General features: G+C 36.4%; 1 protein-coding gene across 7 annotated transcripts in view; it reads right to left on the bottom strand.

Annotated features, from left to right (window-relative positions):
- The window catches only part of NAV3 (neuron navigator 3), a 902555-nt gene that overhangs the window by 239515 nt on the left and 645467 nt on the right, over nt 1-17573 (bottom strand). For all 7 annotated transcript variants that reach the window (XR_015163426.1, XM_086398822.1, XM_086398818.1 and 4 more), the window contains 2 exons: nt 13075-13147; nt 9871-10054 (listed from right to left, as the gene is read on the bottom strand). Coding sequence is in view for 5 of the 7 variants with exons in the window: in XM_086398822.1 (XP_086254948.1) it covers nt 9871-10054; nt 13075-13147 (257 nt within the window). In the remaining 2 variants the exon portion in view is untranslated. The remainder of the gene's footprint in view (nt 1-9870; nt 10055-13074; nt 13148-17573) is intronic.

Here is a 17573-nt window from a genome sequence, read left to right as displayed (position 1 = left end):
GAACACTTAAAAAGAACTGTAGTAAGCACAAAATATGTTAACAAATTATTTTTAGTATACACATTCATGAAAATGACATATAAAATAATTATATAAATGTTCGAAGGTCTGTGAGAAAGTAGATTTCAAGGAGTCCTTGCAATTGAGCTCCTCTCAATTTACTGCAAAGCGAATGTAAGCATCAGTACAGTAAGTCTCACATTGTTAAGGGGTGACTGGGGTCTCAAAACACTTCTGACGGTGGACTCTGATCCAGAGTCCTTCCCGCAGTGCTGTGTTTATACATATTTTGAGACTGAGAGGTCAACCAGAAAGATGTGGGTGCAGCGGGGTGGCGTGGTGTGGGCAATGAGGGTGGCCAGACGCAGAAGCACAGGGCATGGAATATGAAAAGGAAAACAGTGACAGTGAGCTTCGCAATGAAGAAAGACTCTTGACCCATGGCAAGACTATCTCAGCTGTAGAAACATGCAAGTCTCCCAAGTTCAGTTCTTTGCTTATTTTGTCATTCTCTGATTATAATTTGGCTTTCTCTGTATGCCTTATGACAGGAAAGTATTCAATGGTCATACTGAAATGATTCTGACAGTTGCATTTTTCCACTGTAAGACAATAAGTTGAATCTCTGATACACAGATGTTAGTGCAAAACAGATTAATACATAATCATTGCATATGGTATAAAATTGCAGATATAATTATCAACTCTACATTTGTTCAGTCACTAACTCATATCTGACTCTTTGCAACCCTATGGACTGTAGCGCACCAGGTTCCTATATCCAGGGGACTATCCACACAAGAATACTGGAATGGGTTGTCATTTCCTTCTTCACCTCTACATTACCAATGCCCTAGTCGAGAAGAGAGTGTTCCAGAAATAGCAAAGATTGAATAGAACGAAAAATTTCTAGTGTTTGGGAGACAAAGTTCATACAATACATAAACAGGATATCAAAATGTCCTGGAGTAAAATATTCAAGAAATAAATCACAAGTTAATTATTCTGAGTCATGGCTCTGTGATGATACATGAATATGTTTGGTAGTTATAACACCAAATTATGAAACATGGGTTTATATTGTTTTTATCTAGACATTTATGTCACAAAGAAAACAAGTCTTAAATTCTCTAAACTAGGAGTAAGTCTAATAATTTAAAAGATATATTCTCACAGTTCCCTTGGGAAGGTAGAACATAATTGTGATGTTTTCATTTTCTCCCTGGATAAGTTCAGCTAATTGATTTTCATTTATTTAAAGAAAATAATAAAGTTATTAGAATGAAGAATTATTCTGTCAAAGAACGTGATGCCATAACATGTTGATAAAAAATAATCAAGGTTTAAGCTCATAACATCAAAGGATATCATTACAGATAAAGGGGGCCATCAATGACCAGGAGGCCAAAACAGATTTTGGGCAACTGAAAATAAATGAAGTATTTTTGATGGAGAACACACAGCAGGGGATGCCTCATCCTACTATACACATGGAGGGGGAGTTCAGTCTGTAAGAGTGAGGGGTGCTGTCAGCCCATAAGAGAGAGGGAGGCTGGACTAGGAAACTGCAGATGAGATGAAGGAGGTACAAAAAGAGGGAGATTAATCAAATACCTATGTCAATTACTATTGCTGCTCACTCTATGACCAGACATAAACAAACCAACTAGTTGACCAAACAAACAAGAAACAAGTTTAATTATAACAACTAAATAATTCCAGAGAAAAGATGCCAGCAAAGAGGGGTCCCTCAATTTATAATATCCCTCTAGAGCGACATTAAATGAGCCATGGCCTGTTCTTTTACTAAAATGTATTACTCAGCCATTAAGAGTAAAATAATGCCATTTGCAGCAACATGGCATATTATAGTTTCCCATCTCTCCTGGAATAAAATCCACAGTTCTTATAATGGCAACGGGGTCATACTACCTGATCTTTCTCTGAAATATATCCTACTCTTCTTCTATGCCCTTCTTCCTGATACAGCCAAATTGGGTTATTTCCTCTTCTTGAAAAAAAAAAAAAACAGACTCCTAATTCAAGGTCTTAGCTCTTGTTCTTCTGTCTGCCTGACACTCTCTTCCATAGGATAACTGCAGAGCTAGTTCTGTTTCCCCTTTTGCTCAGTATCATCTGAGTGAGGACTTTCCCAGAAGCCTGTTGAAATGCAGAAAAACATCTTATTTCTCCTGCTCTGATTTATGCTTCTCTACCAACAGCTGCTCAATTACTAGTACATATTTATTTTTTTATTGCTTGTCTATAACTAAATATAAGCTCTAAAAGGGCAAGGATTCTTCCATTTATTTTATCCTCTACTGTATCTCCAATGTTTAGAAGAGTGCCAGGAACACCTAAGTGCTTAATAAACATTTGTTGACTGTATTAATGGGGGATTGGAGAGATGGGAGAGTGCATACATCAGGGGTTGCAGATTTGATCCCTGGCGATTCAGATGGTAAAGAATCTGCCTGCAATGCTAGAGACCTGTGTTCGATCCCTGGGTTGGGAAGATCCCCTGGAGAAGGGAATGACTACCCACTCCAGTGGGCTTCTCTGATAGCTCAGTCGCTCAGCTCTGCCTGCAATGCAGGAAATCCCGGTTCGATTTCTGGTTCGGGAAGATCCGCTAGAAAAGGGATAGGCTACCTACTCCTGTATTCTTGGACTTCCCTTGTGGCTCAGCTGGTAAAGAATCTGTCTGCAATGTGGGAGACCTGGGTTTGATCCCTGGGTTGGGAAGAGCCCCTGGAGAAGGGAACAGCTACCCACTCCAGTATTCTGCCCTGGAAAATTCCATGGACTGTATAGTCCATGAGGTTGCACAGAGTGGGACCAGACTGGGCGACTTTCACTTTCACCCTCTCCAGTATTCTTGCCTGGAGAATGTATCTTGGCGTTATATTTTGCCTGTCAAAGGCAGAAGAAGATCGTGACAGAGAATGAGATGGTTGGATGGCATCACAAATTTAATGGACATGAACTTGGGCAAACTCCAGGACACGGTGAGGGACAGGGAGGCCTGGCGTACTGAAGTTCATGGGGTTGCAAAGAGTTGGTCATGACTTGGTGACTGAACAACAACAGTGTGGAGCTAAGATTTCACGTGCCATACAGTGACCAAGCTCACGTGCCGCAACTGGAAGTCTGTGTGCTGCAAGGAGAGACGCAACTGGGACCTGAGGCAGCCACATAAATAAATAATTTAAAAAAGTGATCAAATTAATGAATAACAATTAGTGGCAGTAGCATTTTATTTATCTATAGGGGACTAATTACTAAAGGAAATACCTAAAATAATGAATGGGGTTACCTCCGTTTAGTTAGATCAAGCCTGGGAGGTCTGAGCACTGGGTCATTATTTTTAAATTGTGAGGATATATTTTGAACTACTTTTATGTAATGCATAATGGGGAACACGTGTATACCTATAATGGATTCATGTTGATGTATGGCAAAACCAATACAATATTGTAAAGTAATTAACCTCCAATTAAAATAAATAAATTTATATTAAAAAAAAAAGAACCAATCTTCTAGGATGAGACAGAAAGGAATGAACTGCTCTATGAAGAGAGATGAGTGCTTTAGACTTGGTAGAGTCATTATTTACATGCAAATGTATCTTTCTAATGCACTTGAAGCTGAGCTAAGTAAATATTCCATTTCCTTGGGGCGGGGGGGAAGAAGTGTGATGGACAGAACTGATCAGAGAAAGTGAGAAAGAAAGGAAGAGTGAAGAGGTTGACTTGAGGTATTAACTTTGATCTATAATTTTATTATACATTGGTATGACCTTAAAGTGAGAGGAGGGAAGATGAAAATGGCTGGTTTGAGTGTTTATTACACACTAAGAGTTGTGTTAAGGAGGCACTTTAAATACAAATTATGTCCTGTGGTCTTCTCAATACCCTTCTGAGAAAGTTATCACCATTCCAATATTAGAGGTAGGAACACTGGTATTTGAGCAGGTTAAAATAACTTGCCTCATGCCACATCACTGGGAATTGGTAGGCAGAAGTGAAACCCATGTTTGCCTGATGCTAAAATAACCAAAACTATAGAGATGATACCCCATCATAACAGCAGAACTATGACTAGCTGTCAAGCTTTAAAAACACTGAATAAAAGCATAGAACATAAGCACTGTGTATACACACACTGTTACTATTATACCCTTTCTTGGTTTCCTCAATCAATCAATTAAAGAATAATTTCTTTCCCTTCAATTATTTTTCTCTGGGAATAAAAAAATCGTGATATTAAAAAGGAGATTCATAAATGTCTTTGTTGTTTGTTTCATTTTCTTTAAAGTTTAATTGATTCACCATCATTTTTGAAGAGCACACTATAATCCACAACATAGAGCTGAATTAAGCAACTAATTGAAGCCAGGTTCACGAGGGCTTAAATTACCAGAGCTTTCCTGTCATCTTAAATTAAACTTCCTTCTATACTTCTCAAGATTTATAACCTCAGGCTGAAAAGCTGTAAACTGCCCCAGTTTCACAGTGAATCTCCCAGAAGGAAAGGATGTTTCCTGGAAAAGGGGAAGGCAAATGTCTTTCATGGAAGAGGGTTCCAAGAGCAATGTGTGTGGCAGGGGTCACAGGAACCTTGGCAAGGGGCTGTAAAGAGAGCAGGCAAGTCACTCAAAAAGCATGTGCCCAGAGATTTTGCAATTTGACTTGTGAGTCCTGTAGGAAGGAGCAAGTTCATCTAAACAGCAACTGGACACATTCTTGACTTTCTCCTACAAAATGAAAAGCAGAAGGGACAAATGATCCTCTGTGGGGATCATAATCTCCCAAATTCCCAAAACAGCTCTTAGTTTCGTTCAGAAAGATTTGTTATCACTGCCTCTAATACTCTATCACCTATGTAATTTCTTAGCTACACTTTCACATGCATTTCGTTTCTTTCTCACATGTTTCGTGAAAGACCAAAAAGGAATATAGTCAGGGATCAGTGAGGATGAGGCGAATAATTTCATGCATCCAGATAAGGTCTGATGATGGTTCCACTACATACCACTCTGAAACTATCTATAGTTCAATATCGTGACCACCTGAGAATCCGAAATACATTTATCTTTAATATAGTATTTTTATAAATATACACAATTTCCATTTTAAATGACCTACCATTGCAACTTCAAATGTTAGTCTTCCTTCTTAAAATTAGAAGCAGCTATAATAGATTCATTCATTTTTACCTTAAATCACTTCAGAAATCATTACTAAGCACCTCCTGTGTATAATGTTCTTGTTTAATCCCTCGAAAAGTATTAAAACATAAAAACACTACTCTCCTCTCAGGGCTTACGATCTGGAGGGGAGGAAGTAGCAATAATAAACAATGACTATAATAAATACGTTTTAGGTTAGAGAGTGATTAGGGCTATGGAAAGGAAGGGAAAGTACAGCAACTAGGATGGGTGGGCAGCCTGTAGTGCTAACAGAGTAGTCAAGGTCACCGTCAGTGAGAAGGTGACATGGGAGCAGTGAACCTGAAGGAGTGAGACATTCAGCCAAGTGACTCTCGGAGGAAGAGCACTCTTGCAAAGGAATCAGACACAGCGTGTTTCCTAAGTGGGGAGCAAGCTGAGGCTATTTGATGCCATGTCACGGCTCTGAGCGGAAGAGTGACATCTGCCAGGTGTGTTCAGTGAGTTTTAGATTCTGACCCAATGAACCCCCAGAACAACCTCATGATATTGGTGCCGTTGCCCTTTTAGCAAATGGGAACCTGAAGCACACAGAGATCAGGTAAGTTGTCCACAGTCACACAGCTAGAAAGAGGTAGAATTGGGACCCAGGTACAGGCAGATTCCAGAGGTGAGCTCCCAACAAGAAGATCTGTCCTCGAACAGGACACACACAGGCACCTGTGCCCACATCTATGCGCACAGCACACAACCACACACACACTCTACAGGAGAGAGGAAGCTGAGAAGTCTCAAGAGGGGAGTTTGCCACCCCCGCTCTATTTCTCTTGGTTCACATTTGATTTTCTGTCTTGTATATTTTACTTGTTAATCTTTAGATCAAAATGCCTATTTGAATGAAAAATGTTCAAATGGAAACATTCAGTGTTATGCTCAAAAGAGCAAAACAAATTAGCAATTCTTAGTGAATAAAATAAATGTTGTGGAAATCTAGGCACCTATGCCAGTTTATTTAATAAACAAAATGAACAAAACAAAAACATTCTCATGAAACAAGGTGCACTAAAATCCTTTCAGGTCTACCAAGAAAAATACAAGAACATTTTCTGGCTAAATATCTAGAATAATATAGGAACCAGTCATTTAAACCGTTCACTTGGAAAGAGCTTTGAAATCAATAGAAAATCTTCATAAATCATGATTTATGACTCACATCTCAAGCAAACAAAGAGAAATGTGTCCCTGGGGTTTTTTTCACATTTATCACCTTGGTTCTATAGTATGGAGACTTAAACCTTTCCTATGTATACTGTCAATATAGGTTTTGAAAATGCTTAAATATGTTATCACATTTCAGTTCACATAAATTATAATCATATACTATTTCACTATATCAACCTTTAGCAATATTTAAGTAATATTTTAGCAAACTTTAAGCAATATTTCTGTCTCTGTACAACATTGTAAACTCTAATTCCTTTGGCAAATTTTACTCATTGATGAATGATTAATAAAGAAAAATTACAGTTTCACCAAAAAAAAAACTGAATGTACTAAAAGGCCATGGAATGATAAGGGATATTTGTTTTTACTCAATACTGCAAATGTGCTTCTGTTCTTTAAGTTTGTCTTAGCATTTTGTGATGTGTGAAACTGTGCAGGGATCAAAGTGAAAAATACGATCTATAGTGTAAGTTCTTTGAAATTCCTTAAGAATGGAGAAGGAGAAAAATAAAACATACACTTTATTATTAACTTTTGAGGGGTGATTGATAGAAACATCTAGATTGCTTATCAAGCCCGCTGCTGCTGCTAAGTCACTTCAGTCATGTCTGACTCTGTGCAAGCCCATAGATAGCAGCTCACCAGGCTCCCCCGTCCCTGGGATTCTCCAGGCAAGAACACTGGAGTGGGTTGCCATTTCCTTCTCCAATGCATGAAAGTGAAAAGTGAAAGTGAAGTCGCTCAGACATGTCCAACTCTTAGTGACCCCATGGACTGCAGCCCACCAGACTCTTCTATCCATGGGATTTTCCAGGTAAGAGTACTGGAGTGGGGTGCCATTGCCTTCTCCATTATCAAGCCCACACAAATGGAAATAAGTATTAATATCTGAAATAGAGCATTCTCCAAAACATATAATAAATTCTGCTGAAATGAAGACTTTGAGCTCCTCTTTATCATGAACCTAACTAAGCACTACATTTAGTACAGTAAGTACTCTGATTTGTTAAATTACCAATCCAAAAAGTAATTAAATCCAATTTATCAAAAGAAAAAAATCAGGGTTCCCAGGTCACACTCATGGTAAAGAATTCCCCTGCTATCCCAGAATTAAAGGACACTAGTGAAAAGAATGGGCTTCCCAATGCTTTTTATAACCTTTCACTGAAAAAAAATAAGATAGCTCTCTCCAAGACGCTGTAAAATGACCATGCCTATTCTATATATAGTTCTATATTTTTAAAATATTATACAGCTTCATAATATCCATGCATATCTTGCAAGAAGAGAAAAAAACTCCCCCAAAGGGTTATAACCACTGAGAAGTCTGGGGCAAGAAACTCCAATGACAGAGAAGTAGAGTGAGGAAAAGAAGTGACAAATGATAGCTCATCTCATCTCCAGAGTCAACATTCTTTGCACAATACCATTTTAGTTCCTGTATTTTTCTAGCTACTATTCTTGCTGCTTGTCTATTCAAATGGCTTAAACCAAACTCTAAGAAATATTATTTCTGGCAGGTCTCAAAATCTAGATCTGCTTCTATCAACCATCACCCCCCAATTTAATAAGTCATATGTTTTATTCTTCTCCTCTATTCTTAAGGAAAGCCAAAGAACTTATACTATAGATCTTTTTTTTTTCACTTTGATTCCTAAACAGTTTCACACAACAGCACAAAATGCCAAGACAAGTTTAAAAAAGCAGAAGCACATTTGCATTTTTGAGTAAAAACAAACATTCCCTTATCACTCCATGGCCTTTGTAGTACATCCCAAATTTTTTGGTGAAACTATAATTTTTCTTTATTAATAATTCACTAATGAGAAAAATTTGCCAAAAGAAGTAGAGTTTACATGGTTGTACAGAGACAGAAATATTGCTTAATGTGAAGCAAGGGGTGGTTGACAGATGAAAGAGGAGATTTCTGAACTGTTGAGTATCTGACAATAAGTGGGAAGTGGTTTGTGAACATATTTCGGAATTTTATATTAGTTTTTTCAGTCAGTACTAATTGCCAAAAACAAACTACAGGCAAACTGTATTATTAGGTTTTAGGTTTGGCTTCTAAGATGGAAAAAGTTAAATATTTACATATATTTGATACATGTGTATATTTTAGAAGATGGTAAAGAGTATTTTTGTATTGGACATTCTCTCTCCTTAAGAAAAACAATCATTTAGAATCATTGTGGTACTATATATGTGTATTTGTTTTTAAAGATGTTGGAAGCATTTAAGAGAATTAAACATATTAGAGAATCTCATGTTAGCTTTGTAATTTTAATTTGAAATGTTTCATTGATATTAAACATATGTTATGTATTAAAAAAAAAGAAAAAAAGAAAAACAATCATAGCTATGTATGCGATAGAACTAAAGAGCTGATAACCCACACATTGATCAGAAACAAATAAACAATTTGCATGAAACCTGTTAATCTTGTTCAGTGATCATTTTTTGACGTGCCAACTTAGCTAGGTTTATTTAGTCCCACTCAGCACCAATGTGGGTCTTTCTGTGAAAGCCTTCTGTGGATGTGGTCTAAATCCATAGCATTTGACTTAAAGGAGATTATCCTAGATTATCGCTAGGATAGTAGGCCCAATTCACTCCTTGAAAGGTCTTAAAAGCAGGAGTGCGGCCTCCCTGAGAGATGAAATTCCACCTGTTCATAGCGGTTTTGGCTCATGCTCACAGTGTCAACCTGTCCTCTCTGTTGGGCTGCTGTTGGTCTTCACATTCGCCTTGCCAGCCACACAATCACGTGAATCAATTCTTTACAATGAATCTGTTAACGCTATTTTTTTTTTTACGGATTCTGCTTCTCTGCCTGAATCATGACTGATGTAATTCCAAACTGAAAAAAGCAGTAATGAAAGAGTAAAGGATGTTGTAATGGTTTGTCAGCACTGGATCCTGGCTGTGTCTACATGTACCCACAGACTCAAGTAAGACAAACATAACCTGTGTATATAAATACACACATACAATCTCACATCAAAACAGCATGTTCCCAAACACTCAAACTCCTGTGTTTAACAGGCCTAAACTTTTTGACAGATTTAATGATTTAACCAATCTGAAACATCGACAAAAGAAAACTATACAACTGGAGACCAGGACTCCAAAAGTACATTCTAAATAAGAAGAAAGTAACTGTGACACGCAGCTTACAAGAAAGACACTTCACACATTTCGATACAAACCACGATCACCTTTAGAAAACAAACACAAATATTTCACCTAAAAAGTGACAATGTTGGTTATCCAAGCAAAAGAGGTTTTAAATTCTATAACATTAGTCAAATAATCGCATCACATGGATACAACTACATAAATATGGTGACCAAACTCACAAACAAAAACTTATAAAAACAAATTGCCAGCATCCCACCCTGGCTGTGTCTACATGCTCCCAAGACTCCCATCAATGTAAATTCATTTTAAACACATCCCCCGCTTCCCTCCCTTACCTGGACTGCATATCTTGCTGGGTTTTGGCCTGGCTGGCTTCTGCTTGAGGGGAGGCGTGGGTGACCCGCTGCTGAAGCTCCACCAAGGACTGGTAATACTGCTGCTGGTGGTGCTGCTGCTGCTTGTAGCGAGACAAACTGAAAAACAGCCCTAGAATGGCTTTTAAGTTTCCATTTCTTATTTCTGTATCAAGCGGAAAATATAAAAACAGTATCATATAAAATTATTTTTTTTAACAAAAGAAATTCTAGAAGCAGTTTGCAAATTGCTTCCAATAGATTCTTAATAGACTAAATCTTTGAAGACAGAAATAAAACTTGGTTTTCTCAGTCACACATTTAAGTAAGTCTGATTTTCTAAAACATGCTAACAGTTTTACTAGTTTGGAAATTTCAGAGAGAGAACAAAGGTTACTCAAGGGATGCTCTTTGCTGACCCTGAACTAAAGTTTTTCTCAAGGTAGCTTCTTCATGCCAATAGATAGGTGCTCTGTTTTGTGTTCCTCATTTGATTTATCATTCTGTTTATCTCTCAAATGGGCTTCCCAGGTGGGTCAGTGGTAAAGAATCTGCCTGCCAGTGCAAGAGATTTAGGAGACACAGGTTCGATCCCTGGGTCAGGAAGATCTCCTGGAGCAGGAAATAGCAATCCACTCCAGTATTCTTGCTTGGGACATCCCTTGGACAGAGGAGTCTGGTGGGCTACAGTTCATTGGGGTCTCAAAAGAGTCTGACATGGCTGAGCACATGCACACACACACATATTTTCCCTCACAAATGCACACAGCTGTTACCAGTGGAGGGATGCCTATGAGCTAGAGAAAGAAAGCTCAGTGGCTTGCATTATAAATACTGATGCTATATCCTGCTGCTGCTGCTGCTGCTGCTAAGTCGCTTCAATTGTGTCTGACCCTGTGGGACCCCATAGACAGCAGCCCACCAGGCTCCTCTGTCCCTGGGATTCTCCAGGCAAGAACACTGGAGTGGGTTGCCATTTCCTTCTCCAACGCATGAGAGTGAAAAGTGAAAGTGAAGTCGCTCAGTCGTGTTCGACTCTTAGTGACCCCATGGACTTTAGCCTACCAGGCTCCTCCATCCATGGGATTTTCCAGACAAGAGTACTGGAGTGGGGTGCCATTTCCTTCTCCACTGATGCTGTATGGGTGTACCTCATAATAACTGTTAGCAATATTCTAAATCACCCACCAAGCGATTTATTAAAAAACTATGTATTTGTCCTCCAAAGAGCAGATGGCACCATAGTTATCCACTTTAATGTTCCAATTCTTTTATTTTTAATTCACATTACATATTAACAAATGATTAAGATAACTTTATGCATGGCTTTAGATGCATGCTTATTATGCATGCATAATAGTGTAAGTAGAATAAGCATAATAGAATAAGTAGAATTTCTAGTTCTAAACACATGAGGCTCCTGTGTAAGTTTTTCTAACACTGAGGAAAAAATAAAATGCACAAAGTAGGCCATAACACGAGCTAGTTTTTTTCTTCTGGAGTTATAATTTTAGAATTAGAAAAAGAGAGACCACTAAAGCTGGATATAATGCTATGCAACCTATAATCATACTTTAAATGAAACTTGCCATTGACAATAAAATATATCCTCTTGTGAGGTCAAGGTTTTATGCCTCCTTTTCAGAATTTAGAAACATTAATAAACCTACTTAAATTTCTTGCTCTCTGATGGTTTATAATGTCACACACACACTATGCAGTGGAATTTTTCATATAAAATAAGGCTGAGTTATTATAACCCCCAACCTTCCTCACAGGGGCCATAAGTATAGGCTTGATCAGTATAAAGCTACAGTGAGACAGGATAAATTTTCTTGGGTGAACCTGCAAGTATTAAGTTTCTCCTGTGAATCTTATTGAAAGATATTCTTTAAACTTGTTTTATTAGTATTCATGTTTAATAAATACAGAAAATCATTTTGACTATTCATATATTTTTAGGAGATAAATAAAAAGCAACAGGCTTATGTTAATAAAAGATGTCATGTTAAAAGGAAGAGACATAAAACCAACAAATAGTAACATTTCCACCTACTTTTAACCTCTTAGAAAGTAAAGTATCATCCTGGACAATTTTCTCAAATATTATTCTCAGTAACAGAACCATGTATTAGGTTTGAACCTAAGTTTTGGCCTTTAAGTATATAATTTAATATTAAATATCATGACATAAACATATAAAGGATAGAAGAAGTTCAAAATAAAATTTAAACAGTGCAGAAAAATTGAGAAAAGTAAATAATTCTAGTTCATGTTCATAATATTTCAGAAGTCACACAATTCCTATTTTTGCAATGGCAGTAAAACTTGTAAAATTTAGACCTATCTAGTATTTATACTATCTGTGGGAGTCGGGAAGGCTTTGCAGAGTAAATTGACTGTAGTAGAAACATTAAGTAACAAAAATTGCCAAAAGGGATGAATGTAATATAATTAAAATTCTAATTTAAAAAATGCTTGTTGCTTATATAGATCTCAAAGGAACTGATATGTCATAACGTTAGCAATTGTTTTTGTTACTATTACTACTTGAAAATTTTGAAAACGTTTCCTAAAAAATATATGTTGAAGAAAAAGAAAGCAGGAAAAAAGTGACAGATTTAGTTGTCTTTTTCCTGTTTTCTGTATTTCAATGTCAGTGATGATCTTTTAAACTTTTAAAAATGTTAAGGCCTTTACATAGAACAGTTACTAATACTAATTATTTAAGAATTCCTGAGGACTTGATTAAACTTACCAAATATTTAGACTTGGACTGCTAACTTGATCAAATTATAGAATTGTTATTGATAAAACAATATTTAAGCATTAATTACACCATTTAACTGTATTTCTGTCCATCTACTACCCAGCATTATCTATCCATCCATCTACTTAATATTCTAAAAGTACTACTTAATCGTTATATCATAAAGATACTTTGTTAATATGCCCCCCTTCCATATACTCAGTAATGTAAAGAACAACTTTGACAAAATCTGGAACATAGCTACATAATGAAAGCATACATTAACAACCACAGAACTTATGTTTCTATTATTTTGGAAACTTTACTAATTTCCTTTTCTATATTAAGGGCCTATGTACTCTCATTTGACATTTCTAGTGTTATCAAAAGTCTTTTCAAACACAGATGCCATTTGTGACAATTATGCTTTTTCTTACCTTCAGCAGATAGACCTTGAACATTTACTCCTCTGGCTGCTAGAAAACTAAGGCAGACATCAACATTTTCAATCTGCAACACGAAAAGCAGTGAAAAAGTAACTTAGAAGATTATTTTTAAGTACATAAATGAGCTAGAATGAAGCCAGAGAGAAAGATAAAGAAAGAATGAATACTTTACATTCATTTCATACTAGAGATCTTTAACTGGACTATAACTAGAATAATTTTGGCTAATTGCAGGATGAATATAAAGACTGCATTGTCTGATTTGGTACTTACAAACAATTCATAGAGGCCTGATCAAGAATGGCATTCTTACAGATTAGCAACCCACCTACTTAACATAAAACCAGGCTGGTTTTGTGCTTCACAAGTCTCTGAAGCATCCAAACAGGAGATGCTTAGAATACTAGGATGTGGGTAACTGAGATTCGAATAGTAACAGTCAGTAAGTATGCCAAAAGACAAATAAGATGGAAAAGGGGTTGATACACATGAAACAAATGAAGTATATTTTCATTCTAAATCATAGAATTCTTTTAAAAACTGTATTTACTGTTGTTGAAAAACAAAATAAAACAGGAAATTAATGTGTGATATGGTGTTATTAAGTAAAGTACAGATTTGGTTCAAATTTACCAAAATTTTATGCTAGTGTCCATTCTTTGTTTTTATACATTATTCAAGATTCCACATTGTATTTAGTTGCAATAAGCCAGCTTCAGCTGCATGCAACAAATTCTGGCAAATTCTCTTTTTATTTGTATTTCATTATCAATATTTTCTAATTTTCCTTGCTATGCCTTCTTAGATACATCCATCATTTAAAAGTGGACATTTAATTTTCAAATACATGAGGTTTTTAAAGGATCTTTGGTATTAATTCCTCATCTTGACAGCAATTTCTTTTAAATGCTTTCATCTCAGCAATCACCCTCTGTGTTTTTTCAGGCTTCTGACTTTACTGAGACTTTCAATGGCTAAGTCAAAGATCTCTCTTGGTAAATGTCACATTGCACTTGAAAATATGTGGGTTATTTTCAAATATCTTTTGATATTGATTTTTAACATAATTCCACAATGATAAGAGAACAGACTCTGTATGATTTCAGTACCTTTAGACCGTGAAATTTTACACCTTGTTTTATGTCCCTGGTGTGTTCCAGTGTCTCCGAGTTTATAGTCTATGGGAACGTGAATAGAACTTTGCAACCTACTCTTGTGTGAAAATTGTATAAATCTTAATTATATTAAAATGGTTCATGGTGCTTTTCAGGTCTACTATACCCTTCTACTTTTCTGTATATTCTATTAATTTTGAGAGCTTGATATTGAAATTCCAACAAAAATCTTAATTTATCCACTTAAAAATAATTTTATTATATAATGGGACTATATGACTTTGTTCTATATTTTCTAAGTGTTGTCTTATTTTCATAATTTAGAAATAAAAAGAGAAAAACTATATTTGTATTCCCATAGTTGAGTAATTCTCTGATTAAATACAGACATCACCTTTGTAATTTAAAAGACTAATGCCACCGCTTTTAAATAGTCCATTTCAGCACAATAACCAGAGAGTGATTAACCATTTGGGGTGAGAACCAAAAAGAAACAGATTAATTTATGTTAATTCATGAGTTGATTTCAGTATTAGTCATGGCAATATGTAGCAAAGTTAAATAACTAAGACTTTTTAAAAGAGTGTAGGAAACTAGAAAGTTCCAGTTCTTTGTGAGTCATCTCCATGGGTTTTTTGGTATTCCATAAATCTTGAAATTCTAAAGTAAATAAGGTTTAAAGTTAATACTTGGCAAGGTACTGTTCTCTGTCTTATTAAATTCTCATCAAAAGCTATGTATGAGGACATACGAAGTTCTGCCAATGTCTTCTCTAGCTAAGCTTCATAGGAAGGTCAAAATGTCTTTTAAAGAAAATAAAAAGAAAAAATACATTCCAGACTTTGTCTTTATAAAATGGACAACTGTTTACATTTCTTTTTAAATGTAATTTTGTGCAAAATTAAAGCAATAATATCCAATGAGAGGTTTTTTGCTTTAAAATGATTGCTGCCAAGGTATACACATGTGCTTTGAGGAAAAAAAAAAGTTTTATATTAATTCATTTCAAAATAAGTTTTACTGAAAGAATTATAGAGTTGAAGACACTAAATATTACATGACCAAGTGGACCTTCTTGTTCTACCTGTTTTACATTGAAATATTCAAAAACCCTATAGTTCTGGAACCTACTTTGAATTCTTTCCTTTCTTCACACTGCATCTTGTTATTAGAAAATGAGACAACATAAGGAAGGAAAAAATATCTTTGCCTTTGTGAGCTTTGTGAGTTTGTAATACAGCTGAAGAGAACGAAAAAAGATTCATAAATCAGCATAACACAAGGCATAATATTCCAAAAGAGAATTATAAAGAACAGTGTGGCAGTGAAGAGAATGGATTTATCAGCTTTCACTATGGAAGAAGTATTATTTGGACACACAGGATAAGTCTGATTTTGATAAGGTTGGGCAAGCTTCAGAAGGAGGAGCAGGCATGCCCATAAGAGCTACCGAGAGCAATACAATTGCTCACAAGGACATCTGAAAACAGACTGTGCCAGCCTTTCCTCTCTGCAGTCATGCTTACAGAGTAAATCTGGCCTGGAACTGAAAAGGCTCCCAATACCCACTGGGATCCTAAAACCACTGCAATATAAAAGCTAAATAACTGTAAACCAGATAGCAGGCATAATACTTAAAAGACTTGAGTTTTCTCTGCAGACACAAGGCATCCTGGTTAGGGCATGTCTGTAGGTACTGCTGTTATGAATCATACATAGAAAATATGTAGAAGAATATAAACCAAATGTAACTTTTATTCTCTCTGGATGTAAATTCTTTTGTGACTCGTGCTATTTTAAATTAATGATTCTTCCCATTTTTCAAGATAAACAAGTATTGCTAATGTCATTGTATAAATTAACTAAATTTTATTTCAACCAAAAAAATAAATAAGATGGCTCAGTTTGAGCAAACTTCTATCATATGGCAAAATACAAATGATTATATAGATTTCAGCCAAAGATTTTATTATAACTCTTTAAAATATAAACACTTAGAAAATTAAAGTAAAATGCAATAATGTTTTTGCATTGGCTAAAACTGTTAAGATGTTTGTTTTCATTCATTCACATAATGATTATTTATTCATTGAGACATGTCCAAGACCTTAAATACATATATAATCTCATAGGAGAGATGATTCCAATGTAATGCAATGAATGTTATAGAGAAACACAGACTGCTAAACAGTCTATTCATAATCAGAGGTAAGAGACTAGGAAATTTATTAGAACTAAGATTATCTATCATGGTTACAAAGATCTCTTCTTCTAAAGTTACCATCAGATCATTCACTAAGTCATGTCCGACTCTTTGCGACCCCATGAATCGCAGCACGCCAGGCCTCCCTGTCCATCACCAACTCCCGGAGTTCACCCAGACTCACGTCTATCGAGTCAGTGATGCCATCCAGCCATCGATTCCTCTGTCATCCCCTTCTCCTCTTGCCCTCAATCCCTCCCAGCATCAGAGTCCTTTCCAATAAGTCAACTCTTCGCATGAGGTGGCCAAAGTACTGGAGCTTCAGCTTTAGCATCATTCCTTCCAAAGAAATCCCAGGGCTGATCTCCTTCAGAATGGACTAGTTGGATCTCCTTGCAGTCCAAGGGACTCTCAAGAGTCTTCTCCAACACCACAGTTCAAAAGCATCAATTCTTTGGCGCTCAACCTTCTTCACAGTTCAACTCTCACATCCATACATGACCACAGGAAAAACCATAGCCTTGACTAGACGGACCTTTGTTGGCAAAGTAATGTCTCTGCTTTTGAATATGCTATCTAGGTTGGTCATAACTTTCCTTCCAAGGAGTAAATGTCTTTTAATTTCATGGCTGCAGTCACCATCTGTAGTGATTTTGGAGCCCAGAAAAATAAAGTCTGACACTGTTTCCACTGTTTCCCCATCTATTTCCCATGAAGTGATGGGACCGGATGCCATGATCTTCGTTTTCTGAATGTTGAACTTTAAGCCAACTTTTTCACTCTCCTCTTTCACTTTCATCAAGAGGCTTTTGAGTTCCTCTTCACTTTCTGCCATAAGGGTGGTATCATCTGCATATCTGAGGTTATTGAGATTTCTCCCGGCAATCTTGATTCCAGCTTGTGTTTCTTCCAATCCAGCATTTCTCATGATGTACTCTGCATATAAGTTAAATAAGCAGGGTGACAATATACAGCCTTGACGTACACCTTTTCCTATTTGGAACCAGTCTGTTGTTCCACGTCCAGTTCTAACTGTTGCTTCCTGACCTGCATACAAATTTCTCAAGAGGCAGATCAGGTGGTCTGGGATTCCCATCTCTTGAAGAATTTTCCACAGTTTATTGTGATCAACACAGTCAAGGGCTTTGGCATAGTCAATAAAGCAGAAATAG

This window comes from Bos grunniens, chromosome 5, assembly GCF_055505025.1.
Source record: "Bos grunniens cultivar Pamir isolate PY7600 chromosome 5, Bosgru_T2T1.0, whole genome shotgun sequence".
NCBI classification, from domain to species: domain Eukaryota; kingdom Metazoa; phylum Chordata; class Mammalia; order Artiodactyla; family Bovidae; genus Bos; species Bos grunniens.
Note: the sequence above shows the minus strand (reverse complement) of the source record. Positions and strands in the feature narration are given on the sequence as shown.